The sequence below is a fragment of the Mustela putorius genome, unplaced genomic scaffold (assembly GCF_011764305.1).
Source record: "Mustela putorius furo isolate JIRA1106 unplaced genomic scaffold, ASM1176430v1.1 tig00000145_pilon_pilon_pilon, whole genome shotgun sequence".
In the NCBI taxonomy this organism is placed as follows: Eukaryota; Metazoa; Chordata; class Mammalia; order Carnivora; family Mustelidae; genus Mustela; species Mustela putorius.
The window spans coordinates 32152877-32180849 of record NW_025421294.1 but is presented as its reverse complement, the minus strand read 5'-3'; the positions used below and the strand labels follow the sequence as shown (position 1 = coordinate 32180849).

General features: G+C 34.8%; 1 protein-coding gene across 2 annotated transcripts in view; it reads left to right on the top strand.

The window, feature by feature from the left end:
* Window positions 1-27973, top strand: part of SLC12A2 (solute carrier family 12 member 2) — a 104294-nt gene that overhangs the window by 23784 nt on the left and 52537 nt on the right. For both annotated transcript variants that reach the window (XM_045075224.1, NM_001310166.1), the window contains exons 2-7: window positions 2859-2978; window positions 4283-4358; window positions 4662-4757; window positions 22136-22275; window positions 24109-24219; window positions 26104-26212. In XM_045075224.1, coding sequence (XP_044931159.1) covers window positions 2859-2978; window positions 4283-4358; window positions 4662-4757; window positions 22136-22275; window positions 24109-24219; window positions 26104-26212 — 652 coding nt within the window. The remainder of the gene's footprint in view (window positions 1-2858; window positions 2979-4282; window positions 4359-4661; window positions 4758-22135; window positions 22276-24108; window positions 24220-26103; window positions 26213-27973) is intronic.

Below are 27973 nucleotides of genomic sequence, written 5' to 3'. Positions count from 1 at the left end.
AAATGCCTCCAGTTACTGTGGGCCTAGCTCTCTGGGTCTTCCATTGTTTTCTGTCTCTTCCTCACTTCCCCATTCTGTTCATACCCCATCCTTAGTCCCTGCTTGGTAGACTCAGAATCACCGTGCTATTTTTGGAAAAATTTTTTCCTCCCACATAAATCCAAATCAATTTGACTCATTTGGTCCATCTCATTTAATATGGCATTACCAATAAAATTCACTCATGTTATTTCTGACCTTTTTATTCATTATGTGAAAAACAGGTAAAAACACAAACTGATTATTTTTTGAAACTTGTTAGGTAGATTGAAGATGTTATTTATGCAGCTTTGTGTGAGCATAATTTTAGTTCATAATTGTAAATGTGAAATTTTCTGGATTATAAAATTAAAAAAAATTTTTTTTGTATGTAGACAGAATACCACACCATTTCCCTATTTATCCTGAATTAATGTATTTAAAGGAACACAGTATGTGTATTATGCTTTGGTTTCCTGTTCTTGCAGGAAGTTAATACAATTTAACCCAATTTTGTTATATATAAATCTGTTGATTGAAATGCAAGTAATAAGTACTTGATTATAATTTTTAAATTGTACTTTAGAGGTTAATAACAAATAGTTTTTTACATAGAGCTATTGGAATATGGAGAGGAAGGTAAACTTTCATTCTATGTGGACTCGTGTTTATTTTAAAATACTGTTTTCATATGCTGGAAAATCTTCATTTTTTGAATACAGTTGTTTGTAGTATAGTGGAAACATATAATTATCTCTAGATCTTCAACTTTGTGGTGAAATTCTGATAAGCACCCACAGCAAAAGGTTTATAATTCCTGCATGCTTTTACATTGTTAAAAAAGACACACATTGGGGGCACCTGGGTGGCTCAGTGGGTTAAAGCCTCTGCCTTCGGCTCAGGTCATGATCCCAGGATCCTGGGATCGAGCCCCGCATCAGGCTCTCTGCTCAGCAGGGAGCCTGCTTCCTCCTCTCTCTCTCTCTCTCTCTGCCTGCCTCTCTGCCTACTTGTGATTTCTGTCTGTCAAATAAATAAAGAAAAATCTTTAAAAAAAAAAAAAAAGACACACATTGGAGCGCCTGGGTGGCTCAGTGGGTTAAAGCCTCTGCTTTCCACTCAGGTCATGGTCCCAGGGTCCTGGGTTCGAGCCCCCTTGTCAGGCAGAGAGCCTGCTCCCCTCCCCCCACCCCCGCCTCTCTGCCTATTTGTGATTTTGTGTTTTTAAAGACCTGTCAATTCTCAGGAGTGGTTAACATTAGCATTCATCTTTAAGTTCTTTATGATCCTAGAATGACTTGTTTTCCAAGTGTTTCACATAGTTGAAGTTACTGCTGTGTCTTTCAATGCAAACATGAGGATTAGCTGGAAATTTGATTTTTTTCTGGTCATTAAAAAGCCTAGATGAATTAGTTTTCAAAAAATACACTAAAAGAAATTATTGCATCTAACTTGCAGCGTTTCTTCTATGCCGTAAAAATCTAAGAATTAGCAGTCATTTAGCTGTATAAATATGGAATCTAAGCTGATACATATTGCTACATATAGCATTAGTACTTTAAATATAATTAAATGTGTTTACTTGGCTTACAGATACTGGTCAAGGGAAAAGGGGGTTTGGATTATGATACAGATTTTTCTCTCCAGTAACACAGAACTTGATATACCTCCGTTCTAATTTTAAAAAAATTTATATTGGGGCACCTGGGTGGCTCAGTTGTTAAAGATCAGCCTTTGGCTTGAGTCGTGATCCCAGGGTCCTGGGATCGAGCCCCATATTGGGTTCCTTGCTTGGCAGGAAGCCTGCTTCTCCCTCTCCCACTCCCCCTGCTTCTGTTCCCTCTCTCACTGTGTCCCTCTCTATCAAATAAATAAAATCTTTTTAAAAAATTTATATTGGGAATTCACTAGAGGGTATGCATCACGGGAAATGGTTTTTAAAAGTGTGGTAGGAAATCTCCATGGTAATTTTCAGGCTTAAATAATAATTGATTTAGTTGGCTTTTCAATGATGTTGGAAACACAGCTGTATTTTGTTCCCTGCTCTTGACATACGGGTAAGGAAAAACTATGGTGATAGTATCAGGGACATAATTCTAATCTAAAACATTTTCTCTGCCCCAGTACCTCCCTTCACCTCTCGTGATCTGTTTAACACTGTTTTACTGGTTCTTGAGTGTATTGAGTATGAGAGAACCAGGGGGAGTGAGAGGGGAAGGAGAATGGAGAGAGCGAAAAACTAAAAATACAATGAGACATGAAGCGTTAACACCAGTTTATGTCTGAATCTAAGAAAAATTATGAGGAGAAAAATGAAGAGTACTGAGTGACTGACTGAATGCAGATACAAAATGAGTAAAGGCAGGAGTTAGGAATGAATCTTGGGATCCATGGGAATCCTGCTGTAATGGACTACAGAGGGAGAACTGTTCATTGGTGATGGAGTTTTAAATTGTTAATGTTGAAATTACATTTGTGGGAAGGATGCCACTTTAGATACTCTAAAGTTGTGGCTGAAGAGACAGATTGGAACTGACTTCTAGTTAAACCTGTACTTACTTATTTGTTCTCCAGATACCACCACAGTGTTATTAAAATTTGAAATTATTAAAATGGGTTTGCTGTCATGATAAGATTTACATTTTTTCAACACCAGTAATTAGGGTTTTCTTTCACTTATTTATTTATTTATTTTTTAAGTGAAGTGTACAGACATCCTTGATTCTTGAAAGTCTGGTGTTCTCATAAATATGGTAAATGTGTTTAGTGATATTTGTCTTCATCAGGTGATTTTAAACTTCAGATGATTAGGCATAATTCACATTTCCTTTTCTAACCAGGAACCTTTTGAGGATGGCTTTGCCAATGGGGAAGAAAGTACTCCAACCAGAGATGCTGTGGTCACGTACACTGCGGAAAGTAAAGGAGTTGTGAAGTTTGGCTGGATCAAGGGTGTATTAGTATGTACCTATAGATTGAATTTTAGAGCATTTCTGTTTAGTATAAAATCTTTCTGATGTTCTCATCATTTCTTAAGAGAGCTCTTCGTTCTCTTTTTATGTGAATGTTATGGAAAACCAAATTAATTATATGTACCTCCTTTTCTTGTGGATATTAAATTCAGTAAAGGAAACAGAATATATGTATTAACAGAGTCATGTTATACTTGATTTCCTTCAAATTTTATTTTATTACCTCTTATAAATCTCACATATTGTCATTTTTCAGAAATTCAGTATGAAACTATTAAATTGATGGAAGCATCAGAATTAAGAAAGCTGAGCAGGCAGTAAAGCTAAATATTCCTCGTTATTTTTTGAATAGAAATGTATGAAAATTAACATGGAACAGGGAAAGAGAATCGTTTTCTTAAGTGTTGAGGTTACTTCATTAGATAGGTTCAGGTGATTAAGTTCCAGATGTACTTCTGTTTTTTCTGTGTTAGAATAGGCACTAAGGAACTGATTGGAGGAGAGTGGTAGACTAACTGACCTCCCATTGGGATATTGGGAGAACTTAATTTGAGTCATGTTGACATTTAGGAGAGAAGCAAAGGGAAAATCCCAGTTCCAGTAGTAATTTCATTGCTTAATCAGTAGAATAAATGTGAAGAAGCTTCAGGTAATATTGTTTGCCTTTTCTTAGATTTTAGTATTTTAGATGACTGTGTTCTGTATATAAGCATAATACGGAAAAGTAAAAATAAATTGGAAACTCTCTCAAATAGTTCAGAGTTTTAAAAGATGTGTGAGGAGTGCCTGGCTGGTTCAGTCAAAGGAGTACACAACTCTTTCAGGGTCTGAGTCCCACCCTGGGTATAGAGATTACTTAAATAAATACTCTAAAAAAAAAGGTGTATGAACAATTAGCATTTTGTTTTGATGTACTTTACAATACTTAAATCTTCTGAAGAAATGAAAGAAGGATGTTATTAAAAAATAAGCAAAAGTTAAACTTAGTTGCATGGATAAATAGGAATAGGAACTATTTCTTTAGGATTGAAGTGGTAAAATATTTCTTAAACTTGTTTAGTACCTTTTGTTATTTCAGGTCTTTGTGATGTTATATTACACTTAAATTTATCTACATTTTAGCTCTCTCAGTAAGTTCTTTTTAAAAAGTATTAAGAGAAGGATAAGAAATTTTAAATGACTTTCTATAGTTTTAAATGGATGTTGTCCTCCTTTTGGCTAGTTTTGCATTTACTGATGTATTATTTTTGATCATTTGCCTTCATCTGAAACTTGTCCTCTTTTCTTACTAGGTACGTTGTATGTTAAACATTTGGGGTGTTATGCTCTTCATTAGATTGTCATGGATTGTGGGTCAAGCTGGAATAGGTAAGCAAAGTTACATACTACTTGATTCATTTGAGAATGAAAAAGCAAAGTAACCATGTGCTCGTCTAGGCTGTGAACCTCATAAAATTCAAACAATTGGCATTATTCTAAACTATTTTCTTGGTTGTGTCAGAGTGTTGTCTTAATGTTAATTTTTAAAAATTTTTGAGTAGATTTTTCTACAATGGGATAGAAATGAGGTAATTGTTAAATATAATGTAAACATTGTATACTAACCAATTCTAGATAAGGCAGGTTGAAATAAATATAAATATTCTCAGTCTCTTTTCTTTTGCCCTAAAGGTCTGTCAGTTGTTGTAATTATAATGGCCACTGTTGTGACAACTATCACGGGATTGTCTACTTCAGCAATAGCTACTAATGGATTTGTACGTGGAGGTAAATTCAGTCTTTTCACATCCTTGTCACTAGATTACTGTTACTCAGTAAACTGAGGTTTAAATTTTTTAATTATGTTTATCTTAGAAACAGCATAGGTCTATATAGGTGAGAAACTTGCTACTAAGCACTTTCAAACTAGCATATTAGAATGTAAAATTTAATTTTGGCCCATACACGAACATATATGCTTGAAATTACTTAGGATGTTCATTGTATTTGGTAGCAAGAATGGAGATTCTGACCCGGTTTCTTCTCTGTTGGGCTGTCTCTTACCTCCTTCCTGGTTTTAGCTCTTATATCAGGAGCTTGCATCCTATATTTGGTTGGTTATACAGGTGTAACCTCATTCCTCCCCTTTTAGGGAAACTTAGAATTCTTTTCCCATGATCTGACAGCTTGTGGAAGTTAAACCTGGGACTTTGAATCCATACTATCAACTCTAGCTCTCTTCTTCAGGTCTCTGAGGCCTCTTTCATTAGAATCCACAAGATCTGCTTTGTGAGATTTTACCTTCCCAGGGAAAGTACCCAGGAGACCAGAAGAATGGCCTTGGGACGCCTGTGAACAAGAAGAAAAAAAATTGCATTTTCCAAATCAAAACTCATTTAAATGGAATGCGGATATTCTTGGAGAAAGGAAAGAAAATGGACTTTACCAGCTCCTATACAGTTGTCATAGCAATCAACCGAGAGGAGAATCTGCTTGTAACATCTGCCTCACCTGTTTTACAGATCCATATTTGACATTAGACATACACAATTTCTGCCTTGTCTACACCAGGTATTTAGAGAGGGAACCAAATTGAGCCTTTCATTTGTCTTCATTGTCTTCATATTTCTTATATACTGCTAGATCCAGATCACTATGGCCGTGGGGGATACTGGTAGCAATATGACTGTGCTAAGCATGCATGACTCTTGGCTCAACTTCTATGTATACATGAGTCTGGATGAGCTATATTGGGGTATAAGATGTTGATATGTCCAAAGAGTTACTCAGACAACACAGAGATTCTTTTTGGCTTCTTATGTACCATGCCCCATGCTTCATTTATTTCTGCTACTGCTGTGGAATGGTAGTGAAAGAAGTGGATGTGGTGGACTAGCAAATTATCGAAGTATTTCTCCTTATCCTCAAGCTTTCCAATCAAGGTTGTAAGCCTCAGTGGGAGTAGTGGGGCATGAAGCCACTGGCAGCATAAACCCTACAGATTTTTCTCCATGTGAAACTTAGGAGAATCATAGATTTTCCTGCATTGTAACTAAAAAGCCACTTCATCTTTCAAAATTACCAATTTCTGTATGTATTCATAAATACATCTAGCTCAGAGAATTTGAGCACATACTTTGAAACTTTGTTAGAAGGAGTTCATTTTTCACTTGTCAATTGGTGACTTTGGAAACCTGGCTGATTCTTTACTGAATACAAGCAAGTTGTATCATCATCTGCAGTGAAAGCCTTTTGGAGATTTTTTTCAATGACTATAAGCCCCTTCTGTCATCCCTTTATCTGCTTCATGGAACTTGGACAGTCCTAATGAGATTTGTTTTGGTTTCATAACAAAATGGTATTTTCACCATATGATAAAGTTGATAGAGGTCTAAATCTGGCAAGAATATATTACCCTGTAGTCATGATTTAAATTGAAAGTATTGGTGTGACTTTATCATTTTATACCCAAAGTATGTGTTGCTTGGTTCTATATGCAAAAATTGCATATAACAAATAACCAGCCCAGTAGCAGTGAGCCCCCCTAGTGCCCACGTGATGTATTTTCATTCAGAGGAATACCAAAGGACCTTGGAGAAATAATTGGTTCCAAATCTGGGCAGGAAACTTACTTTAAGAGCCTAGACATTTTTCACATTGGAAAATAAAGGATGTGTAACAGAGGCTACTAGTTCAGGTCAGAAGGACCCAGGAGCCCATTTGAAGGAGCTAATGCTGACGTAAGTTTGGATAGTTCAAACAGCAATACTACTACCAATAATAACTAGTTTAAATGAAGACCTAATGTATGATAAAATTCGTAAGTTCACAGACAGCACAGAATTTTGTTTTTTACCTTTGAAGAATGCTATGAATGAAAATTGATAAATAAGAAGAAACCCATGTGGAATCAAGTTTTTCTGAATGAAAATTTCCTTACCTAAAATCACTGTAATCAAGAAACTGATGAGTTTTGTTTTGTTTTTTTAAGATTTTGTTTATTTATTAGAGAGAGAGAGAGAGAGAAAGAATACAAGCAGGGGGAGTGGGAAAGGGAGAAGCAGGCTTCCAGCTAAGCACAGAGCCCGATGTGGGGCTCCATCCCAGGACTCTGGGATCATGACTTGAGCCGAAGGCAGACGCTTAACTAGGGAGCCACCCAGGTGCCTGACGGTTTTTTTTTTTTTTTTTTTTAATTTGATAACTGTTCTACGTAGCAAGAAAAGGAAAGAGAATCAAAATCTTTCAACTTTGTAAGCTCTTTACTCAGTAAAAGCATGTGACATATTATTTCTCGAGGGACTGAATCGGAATTATATCATGCCTGTAGTTCCAAGAAGCATTTCAGAGAATATACAGAAGAGAGAGCAATATATTAAATGACACTATAGCATGATGACAGTAAATTCCAGACTAGGAATCTCTCTGGAACACGGAATTTTTTTTTTTTTTTAAGTTTTCTCTACATACTACGTGACACGCAAACCCACAACCCTGAGATCCAGAGTTGCCCGTTTCACCAACCAAGCTAGCCAAGCACCCCAGGAATACTTGTTTGACAAAATTTTCCAAGGAGAAAGAAAGAGTGGAAGTTATGGTTTAAAACCAACTGTGAGAGACGCACTTTATAGGTGTGGGTTTTTTGCCATTTGTAACAAAAAACTGTTTTGTCTTTTAGTGGGGTGGGCCCAAGAGTGCCAGGTTTGGATCTCCTCTAGTCCAATTACTGAGGACTTGATTTTTTACTTCTCCTAAAATGGCTACACAGGGAAGAGAGGACTACAGCTAGAAATAGCCACAGGTCAGGGTGCCAAAGAAGCGCTTAGAGTGGAGAAATGGAAGGATACCATGGAAATAGTGATGTCTGGTGATCCATCTGAATTATCCATGAACTGGAGGTTGATTATTAAGGGAATTAATAAGGAAATATTTTACCTGAAGGTTTTGGTTGCTCTATATGTAATTTCAATTCGGAGATCTTCTTTTGAACTTGCCTCATTATCTTGTTAATATAACAAACTATTTTGAGGTAATATTGAATAGTTTTTCTTGATTCTTAACTCAATCATAAAATTTATTTATATTTTGTTAATATTGAATAATATTCTATTCTCAATTTATAGGGTACGTTTCTGTCTCTTTGGAAGTATGTGAAATACATACTCTTCATAGTGCTATGTGCTCTTTGCCTTTGGAGAAATTTAATTTTACTGCCAAGTTACCTTAACATTGGCTTTATCAATACATTTTAGAGATTAAAAAGATAACACTAGAAAAGTGCAGCTGTTTTTTATTATATGAAGTAACTGCCAATTTGTAAACAAATATAATTATGTCCAAGTATGAAATCTAGGATAAAGATTATATGGTAACATTCAAGGTTTCTTTAAAAGAAAAAAAAAAGAGTCAAAATTTAGAAAATAAAAGATGCATAGTTTCAGTCTTCATTAGTTTTTAGTAAAGGTTCTTAGGTGCTAAAAGCTACTAGCAGGTTAGAGAATCATGCCCTCTGCACAGAATAAGAATAGCAGTGCCAAGTAACTTTAGCAGGTACCTCTCACCTTCATCTTTGTCATAATCCCTGGCCCAACAGACACATAGGTTCTACAGATGACTGTGGCCTGCTGGGAGCCCAGAGCTCTTTACTGTTGTGCTCATCTTATCAGGTGTTTTTGAGGCCTGGGTTTTACAGAATTTACTTGGGCCACGTGCAGCAGGTTCTCCAAGAGGGTGCTGGCCAGCAGTCACATTCACTTAAGATCTGTATTTTTATTTTTTTAAGATTTTATTTATTTATTTGACAGACAGGGATCACAAGTAGGCAGAGAGGCAGGCAGAGAGAGAGGAGGAAGCAGGCTCCCTGCTGAGCAGTGAGTCCGTTGTGGGGCTCGATCTCAGGAAGCCAAGATCATGACCTGAGCCAAAGGCAGAGGCTTTAACCCACTGAGCCACCCAGGCGCCCCTAAGATCTGTATTTTCTAGATGCCTCAGACAGGGAGTTCTTCCATCCTCAAACAGTCTGTGAACGCGGTCTCATTTGTGAAATAGGAAATGCTAGTTTTTGAATGGTGTTGCATTGTATGTGTTGAACATTAAGTTGAAAGTTCAGTATACTTTCAAACAAAAATCCAGGTTACCATCAAATTCAAATAGGTAGTTCTGAAAATGTAAAATTAATATAAACCTGTCTATTCCATGACCAAGGTGAAATTTTATATTACTTGTATATCAGTCATTCAGCAGATAATTATTGAGCTCTCTGTGATGGGCAGCAGGTTTGTAACAATGAAAGTCAGGGAAGATCCTATATTCTTTTTCCTTTCTCTGAAATAATTGAAGACCTCTTCCTTCTCTATATAGGTGAAAGTAACATGAGAAGTAATACTAACATTCATTCCTGTCATCACCAAGGAAGGACTTGTAACTTAGAATTAAGCTCCATAATTCTTTTCTTTTACTGAGAATTTCTTTCACATTATAGCTTTTCAGATCAGTGAAATGTTTGAAGAAGCTGTAACGAGCAGTTCTCTAGCAGTTGTATTTTGAGATTTTATTAGACTTAAGCAAAACATTGTTTTCAGTTTAGTAAAATACTACTTACAAACCACAAATAGTTTGAATGTGAATCTAGCAAACAGTTATAAATAATTTTTGACTTGGGTTTTCTCTTTGACTCATTTGGTGGCATTTCAATTTTGTGAGTCTTTGATGATTAAAAATACTTCAACTTGGTTTTGAAATTTTCTGCTGCAGAATTAGGGCAGTATGTCCTGACTCTTCAAATTTAACTTATTCATGTGATCAGTCATAATGATAATATAGCCCCCAGTCCTAGTCTGAAGGTTTAATGTTGGTTAACACATTTTCTCTACTTGCCTTAATAATAGCAACAGAACAGAGGAAATTTGTGCAGTGTTAAGATGCAAACAGATCATTGTATATGTTTAGATCAGGGTATTAAAATGTATTAACTAGAACAATAATCAACATGGATATTGGATCCATTTGGATCTCTCAGAACTCTGTTGTATTCTCAAAATGGTTCCTTGGAATTTTACATAAGGTGGCTTTGGATAAATTGTTTAGTAAGTTTACAGAAGTAGGTGGTTTAATGCTATAAGAATTCTGGTATATTTTCTAATCCTACTAGATGAACTCTGAGCAAAAATTGTTAGTTTACTTTATCACTGATAACTTTATTATGTTTTTGCTATCTTCACCTTTTGAGGGTTTTTTTCCTCAATAACCTTTATTTTATACAATTTCCACAGATACTGCAAAATACACAGATGTTTCATATTATGTACATTGATCATTTCTTCATGGGAGATAAAGGATGTCTGTCTCAAACTTCTCATTTTCCCCTGTTTCTTGGGTAACAACTTTTTGAAGCGTTTTATTAGTTAGAGATTTTGAATTTTTTTTTTAGTGTAGTTGACCCACAGTGTTACCATTAGTTTCAGATCTACAACTTAATGATTTAACAAGTTGATACATTAGGCCGTGTTCACAAGTATAGCTACCATCCATCCCATTACATCACTATTACAATATCATTGACTGTATTCCTTAGGCTGTGCCTCCTTTTATTTCAGTTGTTTATTCTTTCCATACCTGGAAGCCTGTATCTCCTTCTCCCCTTTACCCACTTTGCCCACCTTCCTACTCTCCTCCCTTTTGGTAATCATCAGCTTGTTCCCTGTATTTATAGGTCTGATTCTGCTTTTTGTTTGTCTATTCACTTGTTTGTTTGTTTGTTTGTTTTTTAATTCCACTTATGGAATCATAAGTTTTATCTTTCTCACTGTGACATTTCACTCAGCATAATCTTGCCTAGGTCCATCCATGTTGTCTCAAATGTCACAGTCTCATTCTTTTTTATGGCTGTGTAATATTCCAACACACACACACACACACTCACTCTCTCTCTCTCTCATACACACACACCCCTTCCTTACCCATTTGTCTACTGATGGACACTTATGTTCCTTCCATATCAATTCAGTGTAATCCCTATCAAAATTCCAAGGGCATTTTTTACAGAAATAGGAAAAATTATCATGAACCATAAAGACCCTGAATAGTCAAACAGTTTTGAGAAAGAACAAAGCATCACACTTCTCAATTCCAAACTATATTTTAAACCTATAGTAATCAAAATGGTATGGTAATGGCATTAAAAGATATATAGACTTGTGGAATAGAATCAAGAGCCCTGAAATAAACTTACATGTGTACACTCATCTAATGTTTGATGAAGGAGCTAAGAATACTCAATGTGAAAAGGATAGTCTCTTAAATGGTGTTGGGAAAACTGGATATTCACATGCAAAAGAAATTGGACCTCTTATATCACTCATAAAATTAACTCAAAATAGATTTTGACCTAGAACCAGGAAATTAAGACCTAGAACCAGGAAATTCCTAGAACAAAGCATAGGGGGAAAGCCCTGTGACTTTGGTCTTCCTAGTGAATTTCTTGGATATGACACCAAAAGCACAAGAACAAAAACAAATGGGACTTTATCAACTTACAGTCTTCTGCACTGCACAAGAAACAATCAACAAAATGAAAAGACAACCTACAGAATGAAAGAAAACAGTTGCAAATCATATTATCTGTTAAGGCGCTAATATCAAAATAGAGAAGGAACTTCTATAACTCAATAGCAACAAACCAAATAATCTGATTTAAAAGACAAAGGACCTGAATGGACATGTCTCCAAAGAAGACAAGTTCATGAAAGGGTGCTCAACATTACTAATCATCATGGAAATGCAAATCAAAACCACAATGAGTTAATACCTCGTACCTATTAGAATAGTTATTGTCAAAAAGACAAGAGATGGGGGTGCCTGGGTGCCTCAGTCCTTAAGAGTCTGCCTTTACGCAGGTCATGATCCTGGGGTCCTGGGATGGAGCCCTGCATGGGGCTCTCTCCTCAGCTGGGAGTCTGCTTCTCCCTCTCCCACTCCCCCTACTTGTGCTCCCTCTCTTGCTGTGTCTTTCTCTGTCAAATAAATAAATAAAATCTTTAAGAAAAAAAAAGATGATAAGTCGTGGTGAGGATGTGGAGAAAAGAGAATCCTTGTGCACTGTTTGGAATGAAAATTGGTTCAGCCACTGTAGAAAAGAGTATGGAGGTTTCTCATAAAAAAACAGGACTACCATATGGTCGTACAGTCCTACTTCCTTGGTATTTATTAAGAGGAAATGAAATTTCTATTTGTTGTAGATGTTGGCACCCCCTTGAGCAGCGTTACTCAAAATGGCTAAGGCATGGAAACAACCTAAGCATTCATTGAAAGGTGAATAAAATCTTACACACACACATACACACACACAAAATAGAATATTATCTAGCCATAAAAATAAAAGGAGATATTGTTTGCAACAACATAGATGAAACTTGAGGGCATTATACTAGGTGAAATAAGTTAGAGAAAGGCAAATACTCAAATACTATATAATCTCACTTCTATGTAGAATCTCAAAAAGCCAAACTCCTAGAAACAGAGTGTAAAAAAAGGATTACAAGGGGTTGATGGGTAAGGGAAATGATGAGATGTTGGTCAGACTTCCAGTTATAAGAAGTTGTGGGGATCTAACATATAGGATGCAGACTATAATTAGTATTACATACTTGAAACTTTCTGAGAGTAGATCTTAAATGTTCTTACCATAAAACAATAACAAAAATGGAAATTCTCTTTGGTGAAGGATATATTAACCTTATTTTGGTAAACATCTTGCAACATGTACGTATGTCAAAACCTCACAGGATATATCTTACAAAATCGTATGTCAGTTATATCTCAGTAAAGCTGGAAAAAAATTAATGGACCCTGCATGTATAAGTCTATTTCTGGACTTCCTTCTGGTACATTTTCTGAAGATCTGTCCTTAATCTAATAACATACTCCCTTGGTACTGTGGCTTTATAGTATTTCTTGAAGTTTGTTCAACTTTGTTCTTCTTCAAAATTGTCTTGGCTTTTCTAGTTCTCTTGCCTTTCCATATAAATTTTAGAATTACTTTGTCAGTTTCTGCAAACTGTCTTGCTGAAATTTAGTTTGAACTTCTGTTGAATATAGAGGTCAGTTTGGGGAGAATTAACATCTTAACTCTCAGGGATTCCATTTCATAAATATCATTTATCTCTCTTTAGTTCTTCAGTTGTCAGTATACAGATCTTGCAGATATTTTTTTAGATTTATACTTAAAGTATTAATTGGGTTTTGGTGCTGTTGTAAAGTTACTATTTAAAATTCTAATTCCTTACTGTTTGTTGCTGTTAAATGGAAATATGGATTTCTGTATATTTACATATACATATTATTTTCATAATAGAGTGTCCAGAGAAACAGAACCAGTATGATGTGTATGTATATATAAAGAAAAATTTATTTGAAGAAGTTCATTTATATGATAATGGAGTGGAGGATGGGAAGTCCAAAATCTGCAGGGCAGGTCAGCAATCTGGAGATCCAGAGGACAGGTGATGCTGCAGTTCAAATCCAAAGGTTGTCTACTGCAGAACTACCTCCCTCTTACCTCTTGCTCGGAGAAGTTTGTTTTTGTTCTGTTCAGGCCTTCAGCTGATTGGATGAGGCCCACCCACATTACAGTGGGCAATCTGCTTTACTCTTAGTCTATCAGTTCATTGTAAATGTCATCTAAAAACACCCTTATGGAAACCATGTATCTGAGCATTAGGACCAAGCAAGTGGACACATAAAATTATCCCCTCATAGTGTCACATTGCTAAATTAACTTTTTAAAAAATTTTACTTATTTTTAAAGATTTTTAAAATTTATTTTCAAGAGAGGACAAACAGAAGGGAGAGGCAGAGGGAGAAGCAGACTCCCCACTGAGCAGGGAGCCTGAGGAGGGGCTCAATCCCAGGACCCCAGGATCATGATCTGAGCTAAAGGCAGATGCTTAACCCAGGTGCCAGCCAGGTGCCCCAAATTAACTTATTTTAACAGGAGTCCATTACCCTTCCAATTTTATCTTATTTTATATGTGTTTTTCTACCTCGTAGTTGGATTAGTTTGTATTTTAAATTGAATTACTTTCAAGTTACTCTTTGGGGGAAGTTCATTTTGGTAGAAAAACGTGTCAAGATTTGCTTCTGTTCAGACTTCCTTACCCCATACCTACAGCACTGAGGATGTGCTGGATCACATGTTGACTGTGATTTTTCAACAGCATATTGGACAGTTAAGATTTCTTGTGCAGTTTTTATCAAGGGTGAACAAGAGTTACAAGAAGGTGAAATAGTTCAAAGGAAGTTAACGTATTTCTAAAGCTTAAAAAATGTTTCACATTAATATATAGTATTTAGTCCATGTTAGCAGATAAAAAGAGCAAGTACTAAATTGAACCATGTGTAGTTTTTTTTTCTTAGAATTTTATTGAGATATAATCCGAATATAGCACTGAACAAGTTTAAGGTGACACATATTGTGAATAAGTTGCCATAGTAAGTTTAGTTAATATCGATCATCTTGTATAGATACAAGGGAAAACAAAGAAAAACATGTTATTTACCTTGTGATGAGAACCTCTAGGAGCCCTGTGTGGTTTAAGAAATGTCTCTTTTGTGGCATAATTGTTAGTCAAACATCCAGAGTGCATGTTCAAAAGATAGTAAGCACTCCTCCTTCCTTCCTGTCTAGTTGCGTGGGGGTTTTTGTCTTTGTGTATTTTATTTTGAAAGTGCCGTTTGAGTTCAGTTCATTTGTTCTGAATGTTCATAATAGCTGTATATGGTAATCCCATTTTCTACAAAGATTGATTGATAAATGTACTCCTAATCAAAAGTAAAACTGACCATGCACATTCACATTGGTTAACTCCGGGTTCTTAGTAGAAGAAACTAAGGAAATCATTGATTAATGCTTTATAACAAAAATTAGCAAGACAGAGCTCTTGAAAAGAGTTTTCAAATCCAGTGACACCTGTTTGAAAAAAGAAACAGGATAAAGTCGATTTTTTTTAAATAAAATGTCTGCTTTCAAAAACCTTTGTTACCCTTATACACCACTCATGGAATTCTGTATGTTAGTAACAGCCAAGGATAAAGATTTTTAGTATTTTGCACAAATTTAAAATAGAGTTTTAATAGGGCTTTATTTTTCTAAGGAGTTTTAAATCAATTCTTAGAACAATATGAAATAGATGAGGCAGTCATTTTAGTGTTGATTTTACTTGTAGGACTAATCAACACATCACTTTGGTCTTTCCATGGCTTTATCCATCACTATTGCTTAAAATCACTACTTACTTTTATCTCTGTATCCTTATGTAAAATGAGGAGGTTGGCCTGATGACCAGTGAATTGCCTTACAGTACTAGGATTCTGTGAGGTTACGCCTAACAACCACAGAAGTGAATGGAGAGTGTTGGTGCTAGGTGGTGATGAAGAATCTGGGTCACAACTCTGTTCATTTGGCAGATGTTTGATGCTAATCCTGAACTTGGGTTGGGTTGTTTTTACCAAAAAAAAATGTAGATGAATTTATGGACTTAATTGCTTTTTCTTTTTTTTAAAGATTTATTTATTTGAGAGAAGGAGAGAATATACATGCAGAGGGTAGGGGCAGAAGGAGAGAGAGAATCTTGAGCAGACCTTCTGCTGAACATGGAGCCCACCACAGGGCTCTATCCCATAGCCCTGGAATCATGACCTCAGCCAAAATCAAGAGTTGAATGCCTAACCTCCTGAGCCACCTAGGTGCCCTTATTTAATTGCCTTTTAAGAAAAGCTCCAAAAAGAAAAAAACAAAACAAAACAAAACTTTGATTTAACACATGGTCTAGCTTAGAAGTAACTTCTGTCTCCTTTCATTAAAAGCAGTGAGTCGATGAACTTGCTTAAGACATATTTAATCTTCTCTTGAAGTCTAGCACATAAATTTTTTTTGCTATATCATTTTGTACCATTTTTAAATTTTGAAATGGTAGTTGTTGACATAGATTTATAGTTAATTAGGTCAATATTATTAGAGTAAAGCTCACATGTGAAATATACACATTAAGTTTATAGTTCTTTGAGTTTTGATAAGTATATAAATCTAGCTCAAACAAAATACATACTATTTTCATCATACTGGAAGTTTCCTTTAAAATCATTCTCTCTCCTCTAGCCCAGGATGGAATTGTGTTCTACAGAAGGTACTCTTTTTGTGTCTTACCACAATATAGAGTTTTGGGGATTCGTCCATGTTATTCTGTATGTTTAGTAGTTTGTTGTAGTGTAGCATTACTATACATTACTCTATTTTATTACTGTATACCTATAGTAACAATAAATTATTTAGTACCTATTGCAGGATACTGGGATTATTTTTAGGGTGAGGCTATTATGAATAAGCTGACAGGAACAGTCTTATTCAAGTCTTTGTGTTTGTATTGTTTTACATACGTTGGGAGATTACCTATGAGTGGATTTGTTGATTTGTGAGGTACTTGTATGTCTCATTTATAAGAAATTGTCAAATGTTTTCCATAGTGGTTGTGCCATTTTATACTACCGTCAACAATATATGAGACTTCCAGTTTTTCTACATTGTTGCCAACACTTGTTATGTATTTTTAATTATACCTACTCTTGTGGATGATTAATTACAGTAAGCATCTTTACATGTGCTTATGACCACTTGTACAACTTCTGTTGTAATATTTTCAAATCTTTTGCTGATTTTTAAGTTGTATTATCTTTTATTTATTTGTAGGAATTCTTAAAAAAATATATTCTCAATACAGTTGATTTGTTTAATGTATGTATTTTTCCCCATTTTTCAACTTTGCCTCATCACTTTATAATTCTCTTAATCTTTTTTTACCAAGTGCAGAAGTTTACCATTTTTTTTAATATTTTATTTATTTTATTTGACAGACAGAGATTACAAGTAGGCAGAGAGGCAGGCAGAGAGAGAGGAGGAAGCAGGCTCCCCACTGAGCAGAGAGCCTGATGTGGGGCTTGATCCCAGGACCCTGGGATCATGACCTGAGCCGAAAGCAGAGGCTTTAACCCACTGAGCCACCCAGGTGCCCCAGAAGTTTACCATTTTGAAGAAATCCAGATTCTTGAGTTTTCTTTTATGGCTAGGGCTTTTTTTTTTTTTTTTTTTGTGTAGTGAACTGAAATCTTTTGCATATCTTAAGGGTTATGAAGAAATTCTTTTTTCTTTTTGTCTAGTATCTTCATAGTTTGAACTTAGGTTTTTGACTGTCAATAGTTTCAAATTTTTGCGTATTAGTGAGACAGAGTGTGTGCTTCTCCTCCCTCCCTACCTCCCTGCGTAAGTACTTGGTCTAGCACCATTTATTAAAATGGCTGTCTTCTCTCTTTTGAATTAACTTTGGTGCCATTGTTGAAAAATCAATTGTTTGTGTATTTTCTGGACTATATGCTTGTTCCTTTGATAAGTTTGTTTCTCCCATTTATGGGAGAATTATGGAAGTAATTTTTCCAGTTACTGTTGATTGCTTACCTTTATAATTTCTAAGTCTTTCAACTATGTTCTTTTTCAAGATTGTTTTGGCTCTTCAAGGTCCTTTGTATTTCTACCTACATTTTTGGACTAGGTGTACTAATTTCTGTTAAAAACAAGCAAAAAGCCCATAAAATCTTAATGGGGTTTGGTATTTCAGTCTTAAAAATATTTTTGGAGAGGATGGTTATGTTAATAATACTGAATCTTGCAGTTTATGAAAATTTGTCTCTCTCCATTTATTTAGATCTTTTGTTTCTTATAGTAGTGTTTTATATTTTCCAGTATATATGTTTTGCCTATATTTTATTAAATTTATCCTTAGGTTTTTCATGTTCTTTGGTTATAAATGGTATTTGTAAATTTTATTTTCCATGTTTTGTTTCTTATACAGAGAAGTAAAATAGCCTTTAGTATTTTGACACCATTACTCTGTGATCTTGATAAACATAAATAGGTCATTTGTGAATAGACATGGCTTATATTTTTTCTTGCCAATTTTTAGAATTTTTTTCTCTCTTCTTTCTCTCTCTCTTTCATTTATTGAATTAGTTAGGATTTTCTATACAGTGGTAAATAGAAGTGATGAGACTAGACATCTTTGCCTTGTGCTCATTCTTATGTAGAATAAGTTCAACATATCACAAGTAAGAAGATGTTGACTACGGGTTTTTTGAGAATGTCATTTGTCAGATTGAGAAAGTTATCGTTCTAAATTGCTGAGAGTATTTATCATGAGTGGATATTAAATTTTGTTGTGCTTTTCCTGCGTCTTCTGACATGGTTATATGGTTTTCCTCCCTTACTCTGTTACTTTCACAAATTAATATGGTTTTTTGAATCTTAACCTAGCATTTGTAGGTTCCACTTCCTAAGAGATGTTACACTTTCTGCAACATTTTATTTGCTAACATTTTGTTAAGAATTTCTGAGTCTAAGATCATGAGGAATATTCATCTGAAATCTTCTTTCTTTCTAATAACCTTTGTCAGATTTTGGTATCAGGATGATGACCATCTTAAAAGGGATATTGGCTGGCATCTCCTACTCCTTTGTTTTCTGAAAGAATTTGTGTCAGATTGATCTTTTCACCTCCTCTTCAGTGAAGTTATCTAGACCTGTAGTTTTTATAAATTGTGTGTGTGTGTGTGTGTGTGTGTGTGTGTGTAGGTTTTTATTATAAATTTAATTTCTTAGTTAGCTATAAGATTTAATCATTTTCCTCTTCTTACCACAGTTTGGACATCCATTTCATCTGAGTTGCATATTCATTGTAATAAATTGATTATATTACCTTTTAACTTAATGACTATGGGATTTATAACTATGTCCCTTTTTTCATTAGTGATTTGGTTTATTTATGTTTTCTTTTTTGTTTTTGTCTTGTTCATTGTCTACCAGTTCTGTTAATGTTTTTGAAAACAACTTTTGTCTTTGCTGATTTTCCTTTATTGGTTTCTGTTCTTTAGTACTTTGTTTCTCTTTTAGGTTTTATTTACTCTTTTTTCTTTTTAAGCTTCTTATTAGATCATTGATTTTATGTCATTTTAATACAAACATTTGAAAAAGTTCCACTATAATTTCTGCATTAGGTATATCCCACTAATTTTGATATGTTCTATTTTCATCATCATTCACTAAAAGTACTTTTTAACTTCCCTGTGGTGTATTCTTTAACCAGTGGTTTACTTTAAAGTATGTTGTGTAACTTACAGATATTAGGGAACTTCCATACATTTAATTTAATTCTTAGGTGGTCAGTAACATTAACTGTATCATTTCAGATCTTTGAAATTTGCTGACACGTATTTTATAGCCAATAATACATTTTTAATCTTAAGCTCTTGGTTAACCCAGTTGGGGTTTTGTTATTGATGTGAAATTTAGGAAGAGCTATAGGGACATACAACCCCAAATCAATATGTGATGAAAATGGAACCCAGTTGTATGTAGTATCATTACTTAGTACTCTGGTATCTGACTCATTTATGTCCTCTACACGCATGAGTTGGGTGTAGTTTATGGCCATATTACGAAACCCTGTGAAGAATATTTTTTCAACATTAACTTCTGTGTTTGTTTGACAAATAGATTTTTTTAAAAGAAAGTAATTTTTGTCTATTGATGCCTTTTACTCATTCGTAATTCTTCCTTCTCATTGCCATTTTCAGTCATAACAAAAGACTGATATTTGTCATGCATATTGTATGGTAAGGACTCAAACCAGACCCGAGTTTAAATCCAGTTCTTCTTCCCTGGCTGCTTGTATGACCTTGGTCAATTTACTTAACTTCTCTAAGCCTTGATTTTCTCATATGTAAAATGGGAATGAGAACAGTATTTAGCTAGAATTAAGTAAAATGTAATTCTTAACAAAATAGAAATTTTATATTCAAGATGAATACCTGCTTTATGCGTATTAGTAAAAATACCAGACCAGTCTCTCTAAGTGGTAGGTCTTTAATACTATCTTTGATTTTGATGAAAACAAAACAACAAAAAAAGGAAAACTGCTTTTAAAACTGGTTGTCTATAGGAAATAGTAGTAGAAGTGAAAGAAACAAGGCAGAGAATGTTTGCTTTTCGCCAGGAGTAAAAGTGTAGTGAGATTAGCAGATACTCTTATATTCTTTATTATCCATGAACTCTTTATTTTCTTGGAAAAAAATAAAAATCTTTTAAAAATTAACAAAACTAGGTTTAGGGCTTTAAGGTTTAGATATTTTAAATTGTAGATATTTTAAACTATTTAAAAATAGTTCTGAAATATCAGAATTTGCCTACTTATATTCATAATTCCCAGGGAGAATTGCCCTTCCCATTATGTTTTGCCATATTAAATGCACCTTAAAATATCTATTTTTTCTTCTTAGTAATAAAGAGACTTGAAATCAAAACTATAAAGTACATCATGAATTAATTCTTTGTTTTTATAGGTCTTATTTGTGATGTTTCTCAGTCTCATTTATTTTTTTTAAATATTTTATTTATTATTTGAGAGAGCAAGCAAGTGAGCACAAATAGGGGAGAGGAGCAAGGGAGAGGGAAGAAGAGGACTCCTCACTTGGCAGGGAGCCAGATGCCAACCTAGATCCTGGATATGACTTAACCTTCCATGGTGACCTACTTTTCTCATCTGTGAAGTCAGGATAAATGTAATTCATTGTTTGTATAAGCAGTAAATGAAATAGCATAAATCAATTTTGTGAACATATATGTTAAATATAGTCTTGATAATTAAAGTATTTCAGGGATTTTTCTTGTGATTAATTATAATCAATTTAATATCTTAGGCTAAGATCTTTATTTTATGAAAAATTTGTCTTTAAGTCCATTAGAATTTTTTAGTGTTCAGAAATATTTCTGGGAAATTCCTAGGTAATTTCATCAGATTAAAAAACCATAAGGTCAGTCATTACAAATGATCAGGTTGCATTTTTTTCTTGAGGATTCCAAGGTGATAGAAATTATGGTGAAATAAGTAACTAAGGAAGTTTAGAGTGGATGGTTTTATAGTGTATTTTGAGAGAATTGATAGAATTAACTATGAAACATATTACAGGTATTTCCAGAATGAAGTTGGCATGCTTTGTACTTTATTGAACTATAGAATTTTTTGTTATATTTGTCTTTATTATACTGAGAGAACAGGAGAAATACTCAGGTATTAAATGGCATTTCATCATATGGTCTTTTTTTTTTTTTTTTAAGATTTTATTTGGCAAAGACAGAGAAAGAAAACACAAGCAGGGGGAGCAGCTGGCAGAAGGAGAAGCAGGCTCCCCACTGAGCAAGGAGCTTGATATGGGGCTCCATCCCAGGACCCTGAGATCATGAGCTAAGCCAAAGGCAGATGCTTGACTGACTGAGCCACAGGCGTCCCTCTTCCTATGGCCTTAAGAATTAAGCAGTTCATCAGTATCTAAGAATATGTATATAAGTTTGTGTATCTTCATTATTATTAAAACTAAGTTTGATTATGACCTAGAGGCCAGAAATAAAATAGAATTTTAGAAGAATTCTTAGAGATTTCAACTAAGCATTAGATTAACTCAAAATCATAATACTGATTATTTAAGTTAAAAAAAATATATGTTTCATGATAGTTCATTTAATGTCCTTGTTGACTATTGCATTTAGTCAGGATTTATTAAACTATAAATTATATCTATTTAGGATATCACCTTATACTTGCTGTTCTTTGCGATTTCTTTGGAAATTTTTTGGAGTCTTAGTAGTCATGTTACCAACAAATTACCATACCAATTTAGGTTATTGCAATCATCTCAACTGTGATTTTACATTAAGACTAAAACTTTACTTAGAAAACCATTAGGAGATGATATTGGTATCTGAATATGAGAAGGAGGCTTTTGTCCATTCTCATCTAAGCTTTAGAAGAGAGAATAGGGATTTAAAAGGCCAGATGATTTTATATTTGATATGGGCAGAATGTTGAGAACTGTTAATGAATGAAGTGGGTTGTAAAGAATTCTTTTGGGATGTTTCTTCCTGAAAATATGCTCTCGCACTTGCTTATTAATTTAACAGTCGTGCTTATTGAAGGCATGTGCTTTCTGAACTCTTTTGTGTAATTAAGAGGATTGTTTGACATTTAAATTCCTAACTTGAGTGTTTTTGGTTTTTTTCCCCTTTCCCATAGGAGGAGCATATTATTTAATATCTAGAAGTCTAGGGCCAGAATTTGGTGGTGCAATTGGACTGATCTTCGCTTTTGCCAATGCTGTTGCAGTTGCTATGTATGTGGTTGGATTTGCAGAAACCGTGGTGGAGTTGCTTAAGGTAATTTCCACTTCTAGATATTGGTTTCCCAAATTGTTATTGAGGTCTATGTGCCACTCCTCGTATTGGACCTAGGAAAGCAGTGATGAACACAGAACGTGTCCTTCAAGAAGTTTAATATAGGAGATAGACAAAGTAATGATAATACCTTGTCAGAAGTGGGTAGTTATAGAAGACTTTGGCAACACAAAAGGTAATCACTTACTACCACCTAGGAAAGGGGCAGAGGTCACAAAGGAGTGTGAGTAAGGGTTTTCCAAGGAAGGGAGTCTAGCAGTCAGTAGGCAGGTAGGAGAGGTGGGATGTGCCATGAGGGAATAGGAGAAAAAAGGGAACAAGGGCCCAGAAGGGGTAGAGTATAGTGTGGTTTTGTTGTTTGTTTGTTTGTTTTTAAATTCTGTAAATATTTCTATATAATTGTAGCATAAAATAGAGATTTAAGACTAGAGAGGCAAAAAAGGGTCAAATCAGTAAAGCTATTATTTGCTACTAAATTGGGGTCTTAATCTCAGTTGGAGTTAGGGGCTGGAATAAGATCATATTGGGGCTTGAAGAAACATGGAACCATAGTATAGGGCATGGATCTGAGGGATCACCATTCAGAAAGTTATAGGGAGACCATTCAGAAAGTTATAGCTATCCTGAAAAAGGATGGTGGTGTGCATTCAAATAATGACCAGTGTAGCTAGAGAGGTATTGGTGAACTGGAGAGATTTTTAGAAAGTCAAATGAGTGGATTTGATGATTATTGAGATATAGCAAATTAGAGAAAGAGAAAGGGAAATTAGAGAAAAGAGAAAGGATTTCAGGTTTATAGATATAGATTCATATATATAAATACATAGATATATAGATTTACGTACAAAAAATAGATTTCTGAGTTGGAGGTTTAAATGGAGGGTAATGGCATTCACTGAGAAAGACCAGCACAGGACAGTGTAATTTGGGATGTCTGATTGGAAGAACCAGAGGTATAGCCAAGTAGAGCTGGCTAGGAAGTAGTTGATAATATTGCCCTGGCATTGAGAAGAGGATTTGTTTGAAAAGAGTTAAGGTGTGTGTGTAGTTAAAGCAGCAGAAGTGAAATAGGATTCACCATTATTAACTGAGAGCGACCTGGAGAGACACTTAATAGCTGTCCATCATGTTAGATTAGGTTGTAACTCTGTTCTATGGTCGGAAGCCGCCCATTAGAAAGTGTAAGATTTGAGAGAGACTGGCACTTATGTTGGCATTGACCTTAGTTGTATAGGCCTAAGGGATGAGAAAAGCAAGGACTGTAAGAAAGCAAGCAGTATAACTATTAAGAGTTAATATTCTTTTGTTATTTAATTTAGCATGTTTTTAATGTCATAGATATTAAACCACAAATACTTTTGCTTGTTAGAGTGGGAACAGTGTGTGTTTTTAGACATCTACATGAATGTGTATTCATCTCTTTTTCTTATGCAACATAAAAGACCATTAAAAACATGAGTTTACTAATCACAATAATACAAAATATATGTCTTTAAAAAATGCTAACTGTGAGTCCTGCTTAAGTGTATTATGATTTTTATTTGCTTGTTAGCAATTTCATTTTTTATTTAAGTCTGTATTAAATATAGCATTATTAATTTGATCATATATTTGATGTCTTGAGCTTCTTGAATGGTGCCTTAATAGTACATAGTTATTTATTCCTTTTTCTTAGGCCTCCCTGTTTATTCCTTACATATGTATTCTACTTCTTAATGTAAGAAATTCTGATATCTCTGAAGGTTTCCAGAAGAATTAAAGAATTTATCTGAATAACTGAAATTGTTCATTATATTTATAATTCTCGTTTTCTAGGAACATTCCATACTTATGATAGATGAAATCAATGATATTCGAATTATTGGAGCCATTACCGTGGTGCTCCTCTTAGGTATCTCAGTGGCTGGAATGGAATGGGAAGCAAAAGTAAGTAATGAACTCACTGGAATATCTGTATGTATTTAACATAAGAACTTTTAGAGCTTTTGTTTAGAGACTACTCAAAGTGTGGTAATATTTTTAGATTTTAAATATTTCTTAAGTGGCCATTTTCAGGGAAGTTTATGTATCAGGTTATTTTCTATCCGACAAGGCCGGGAATGTTCAGAGGTAACAGTCAGTCCTAAGCATCCACTTAAATACAATACTTTCTACTTTGGATTTCCTGCCCCCTCTCCTCTTCCTCTTTTCCCCTCCCCTCCCTTAATCTTGATTGAAGTTATTTAGAATCACTCAGGTCAATATGTCAGGTAGCCCAAATTAAACTCTTGGCTTTGTAATTTAACAATTCAACTTCAAAAATAAATACAGGGGTAATAAATGTCAAGTTAGTGCCTTTAAGAGATTAGAGAAGCTCATCTCGCTCCTTGCTGTTGACGTCTCAGAAATCATGGCTACCAAAGCCAGGACCGCTGTTTCTGGGAAAAGTTGCTAAAGTCACATGTTAATAACTAGTAGGCAGAGCACCTGGCATTATTTCTCTATATCTGAGAGAATATTCCTCAGTACAGCTGTTTTCCTGACTGCGTGTCCATATGGATCTGCTGAGGATCTCCAAGTCCCCTCTAGGTGTCATATTTCCTTTTATATATCATGTAAGATCATATATTATATGATCTTATATATGATCATATGATATATATGGTATATTATATGATCATATATATTATCATATAATAATAATATTTATCATATCAAAAATTAGGCAATTTCGAAAGAATAATTTTCCCAAGGTTGTTTTTTTAAGTCATTAGTATATAATTAACTCATTTACTTATACTTTTAACCATTTGACTTAACTGAAAAGAATAGAATTTCATCCTACATAGGACAGGATGAGCATTTAAGCAGTTTTTATTTCCATGGTTTCCAGGTTTTCATGAGCATCTGCCTAACTTTATTGGGAGGTTAAGAGTGGAAGCGGAGAGGTGGGGGAATATGGCAAAATAGTGAAGGGAGTCAAATGTATAAAATTGCTGTTATCAAATAAATCTCAGAGAGATGTAATGTACAGCATGGTGCCTAGAGTTAATACTATACTGCATATTTAAAAGTTGCTTTTTTAAAGAGTAGATCTTAAAAGTTCTCATCACAAGAAAAACAGTTTTTAAATTATGTATGGTCCTGGATATTAACTAGACTTATTGGGGTGATCACTTTACAATTACATGTGTATAAATATTGAATTGTTATGTGGTACACCAGAAATTCAGATTGTTACATGTCAGTTGTATATCACTGAAACAAAACAAAAAGAGTGTAGGAGGAAAGATGGAAGTTCTCATAGACTGTTCCTTCCAGTCCCCTTGCTACTTCAGTCTTCCTTCTGGATATTGTCTTCTTTTTTCTGTCTTTTTTTCTTCTTCAACATTGTGGCTGTCAGACATTCAACATTGTGCTTGGACCTGGTGTAAAACTTGTTTTTGTAGCAAACAAGTTCCCCATGTCAAGATTGTACTTCCATTGGAGGGGATGGTAAATAATGATAAAGGATACAAAGCCTGCAGAGTTGTGGAATTTATAGTGCTTTATGATTTGTGTGGTGGCATGCACATCCTGAATTTATTTCAGAAATATTTGGCATGATCCTACTTACACTATCCATTTTTCCCCTGGTATATTGAACATTTTAGGATAGTTCTTTAAAAATCGCTCATATAGTATAAGTTTATTGAATGCCTCAAAAACCTTTTTGAGGCACTGGGAAAACAAGACAAATCCCTTCAGTCACAGAAGTTATAAGGTAATGAAACTGAATCAGTGTAGAGACATTAGAGATTTGATTTTGATTCTTCATGTTTAAAATTCCAGGCTCAGATTGTTCTTTTGGTGATTCTCCTACTTGCAATTGCTGATTTCGTCATAGGAACATTTATCCCATTGGAGAGCAAGAAGCCCAAAGGTTTCTTTGGTTATAAATGTAAGTAAAAAAAATATAGACTGTCCTTTTGACATTTTTTTTCTATATTTTGTGCATGTTATAACATTTTACTAGTAAACAGAATACACTGTAGATAATTTGTAATATAATTACTCTTGTTGGAGTGACTCACACTAATTAACAATCCAATTTAGTGTTGTCTCTGTTATGTATGTTATGATCAGAGTAAAATACTACTTTTATTTATGTCTTCTGTTTTTCATTCTTAGCATCAAAAGATGTTAGAATGTAGAAAAATCAGTGCTCCTGAGGAAAGGTGTCTTTGTTCTCTGCCATTTTAGGAATTTGTGACTGAAATGGTGACTTTTATGCTCACGTGGCTTTTTCATTCTGTTAGCTGTATTTCAGCAAAGCAGTCTAAACATGCCTATACCCATGAAGGAAACACTCATGGTATAATGGCCACTTCGGTTATTTGACAGTTTTACATCCTACATTGTGAGCATTTTCTACAGTTTTAATCTTTGTGACCATTTTCATTCTGCTTCTAATTGTCCCTGCTGGGGAAATTTACTTGCATTTGTTATTTCCTTAAGTCTCTCTCCCTATTTCCCACCCCGTTACCATCCCCTGCTCTCCACCTAATGGAACCAGTCTGCACCTGCATCTGCACAGGGTGAAATGGCGCCAGGAAGAACACTTGCATTAGTGTCAGAGAGGTTTACCACTTAGGGTAATTGATGTGTCTTCAGGTGACTCAAAACTACTCAAGAAACTCCTTGTTTTGAAGCCCTGGAAGAAGAGACCTAACTGCGGTAGTCCCTAGTCATTCAGCCCAGAGCAACTCCTACAGACCTATGAAAAGATACAGGATGTATTTCAGTGCACTTCTTCCTTCACAAAGTCTTACTAGGGAAAAAAAAATCAGGCGACCCAAACTGTGGGTCCTAGAGATCTGGTTGGTTTACCTTTGGGTGTAAGCTTACTAATCTTTTGGCTCACTGGTAATAACATGCAGTACTTCATTATTTGTGAGTGGCACTGGTTTGGTTCTCTCAGACACTGATTTAGTTGCATGGTTAGTTTTCTGATAGGAATTGTTCCAAGGTTTCTACCTTAACTAGTGACACTCACCCATTTTTTGTGCCTACTGGTCCTGCCTGGGTTGATAGTGTGATACCTATTTTTACTACTATTGCTCATGCTGCCGCCGCTGCCGCCGCCGCCTTCTTTTTCTTCCTCTTCCTCCTCCTCTTCCTCCTCTTCCTCTTCTTCCTTTTCTTCTTCCTCCTCTTCTTCTTCCTCTTCTTTTTTAAAAGATTTTATTTATTTATTTGACAGAGAGAGAGAGATCACAAGTCGGCAGAGAGGCCGGCAGAGAGATAGGGGGAAGCAGGCTCCCTGCTGAGCAGAGAGCCCAATGCACTGCTCAATCCCAGGACCCTGAGATCATGACCTGAGCCAAAGGCAGAGGCTTAACCCACTGAGCCACCCAGGTTCCCCTGCTTGTGCCTACTTATAAAAGGGACTTTAAATTCCTGATTTTCTGGATTGGGAGAAAAGGTGTTGACTAGCCATGCCCGAAGTGAAAGTTAATAGCATCCCTTAGGTAGATATATTTTTACATTTTACACTTCCATAAATTATATTTGTGACATTTCTTGTCCTTACAAGTGGTTTTTTACTTAAAATTTTTTATATTATAATTTTTTAACATTTCTTTTTACAACCTTATTTCTAAAATAAGTATTAAAAATTCTAGGGGATGATTATTTCTACAAAATTCCTAGTAATTGTATA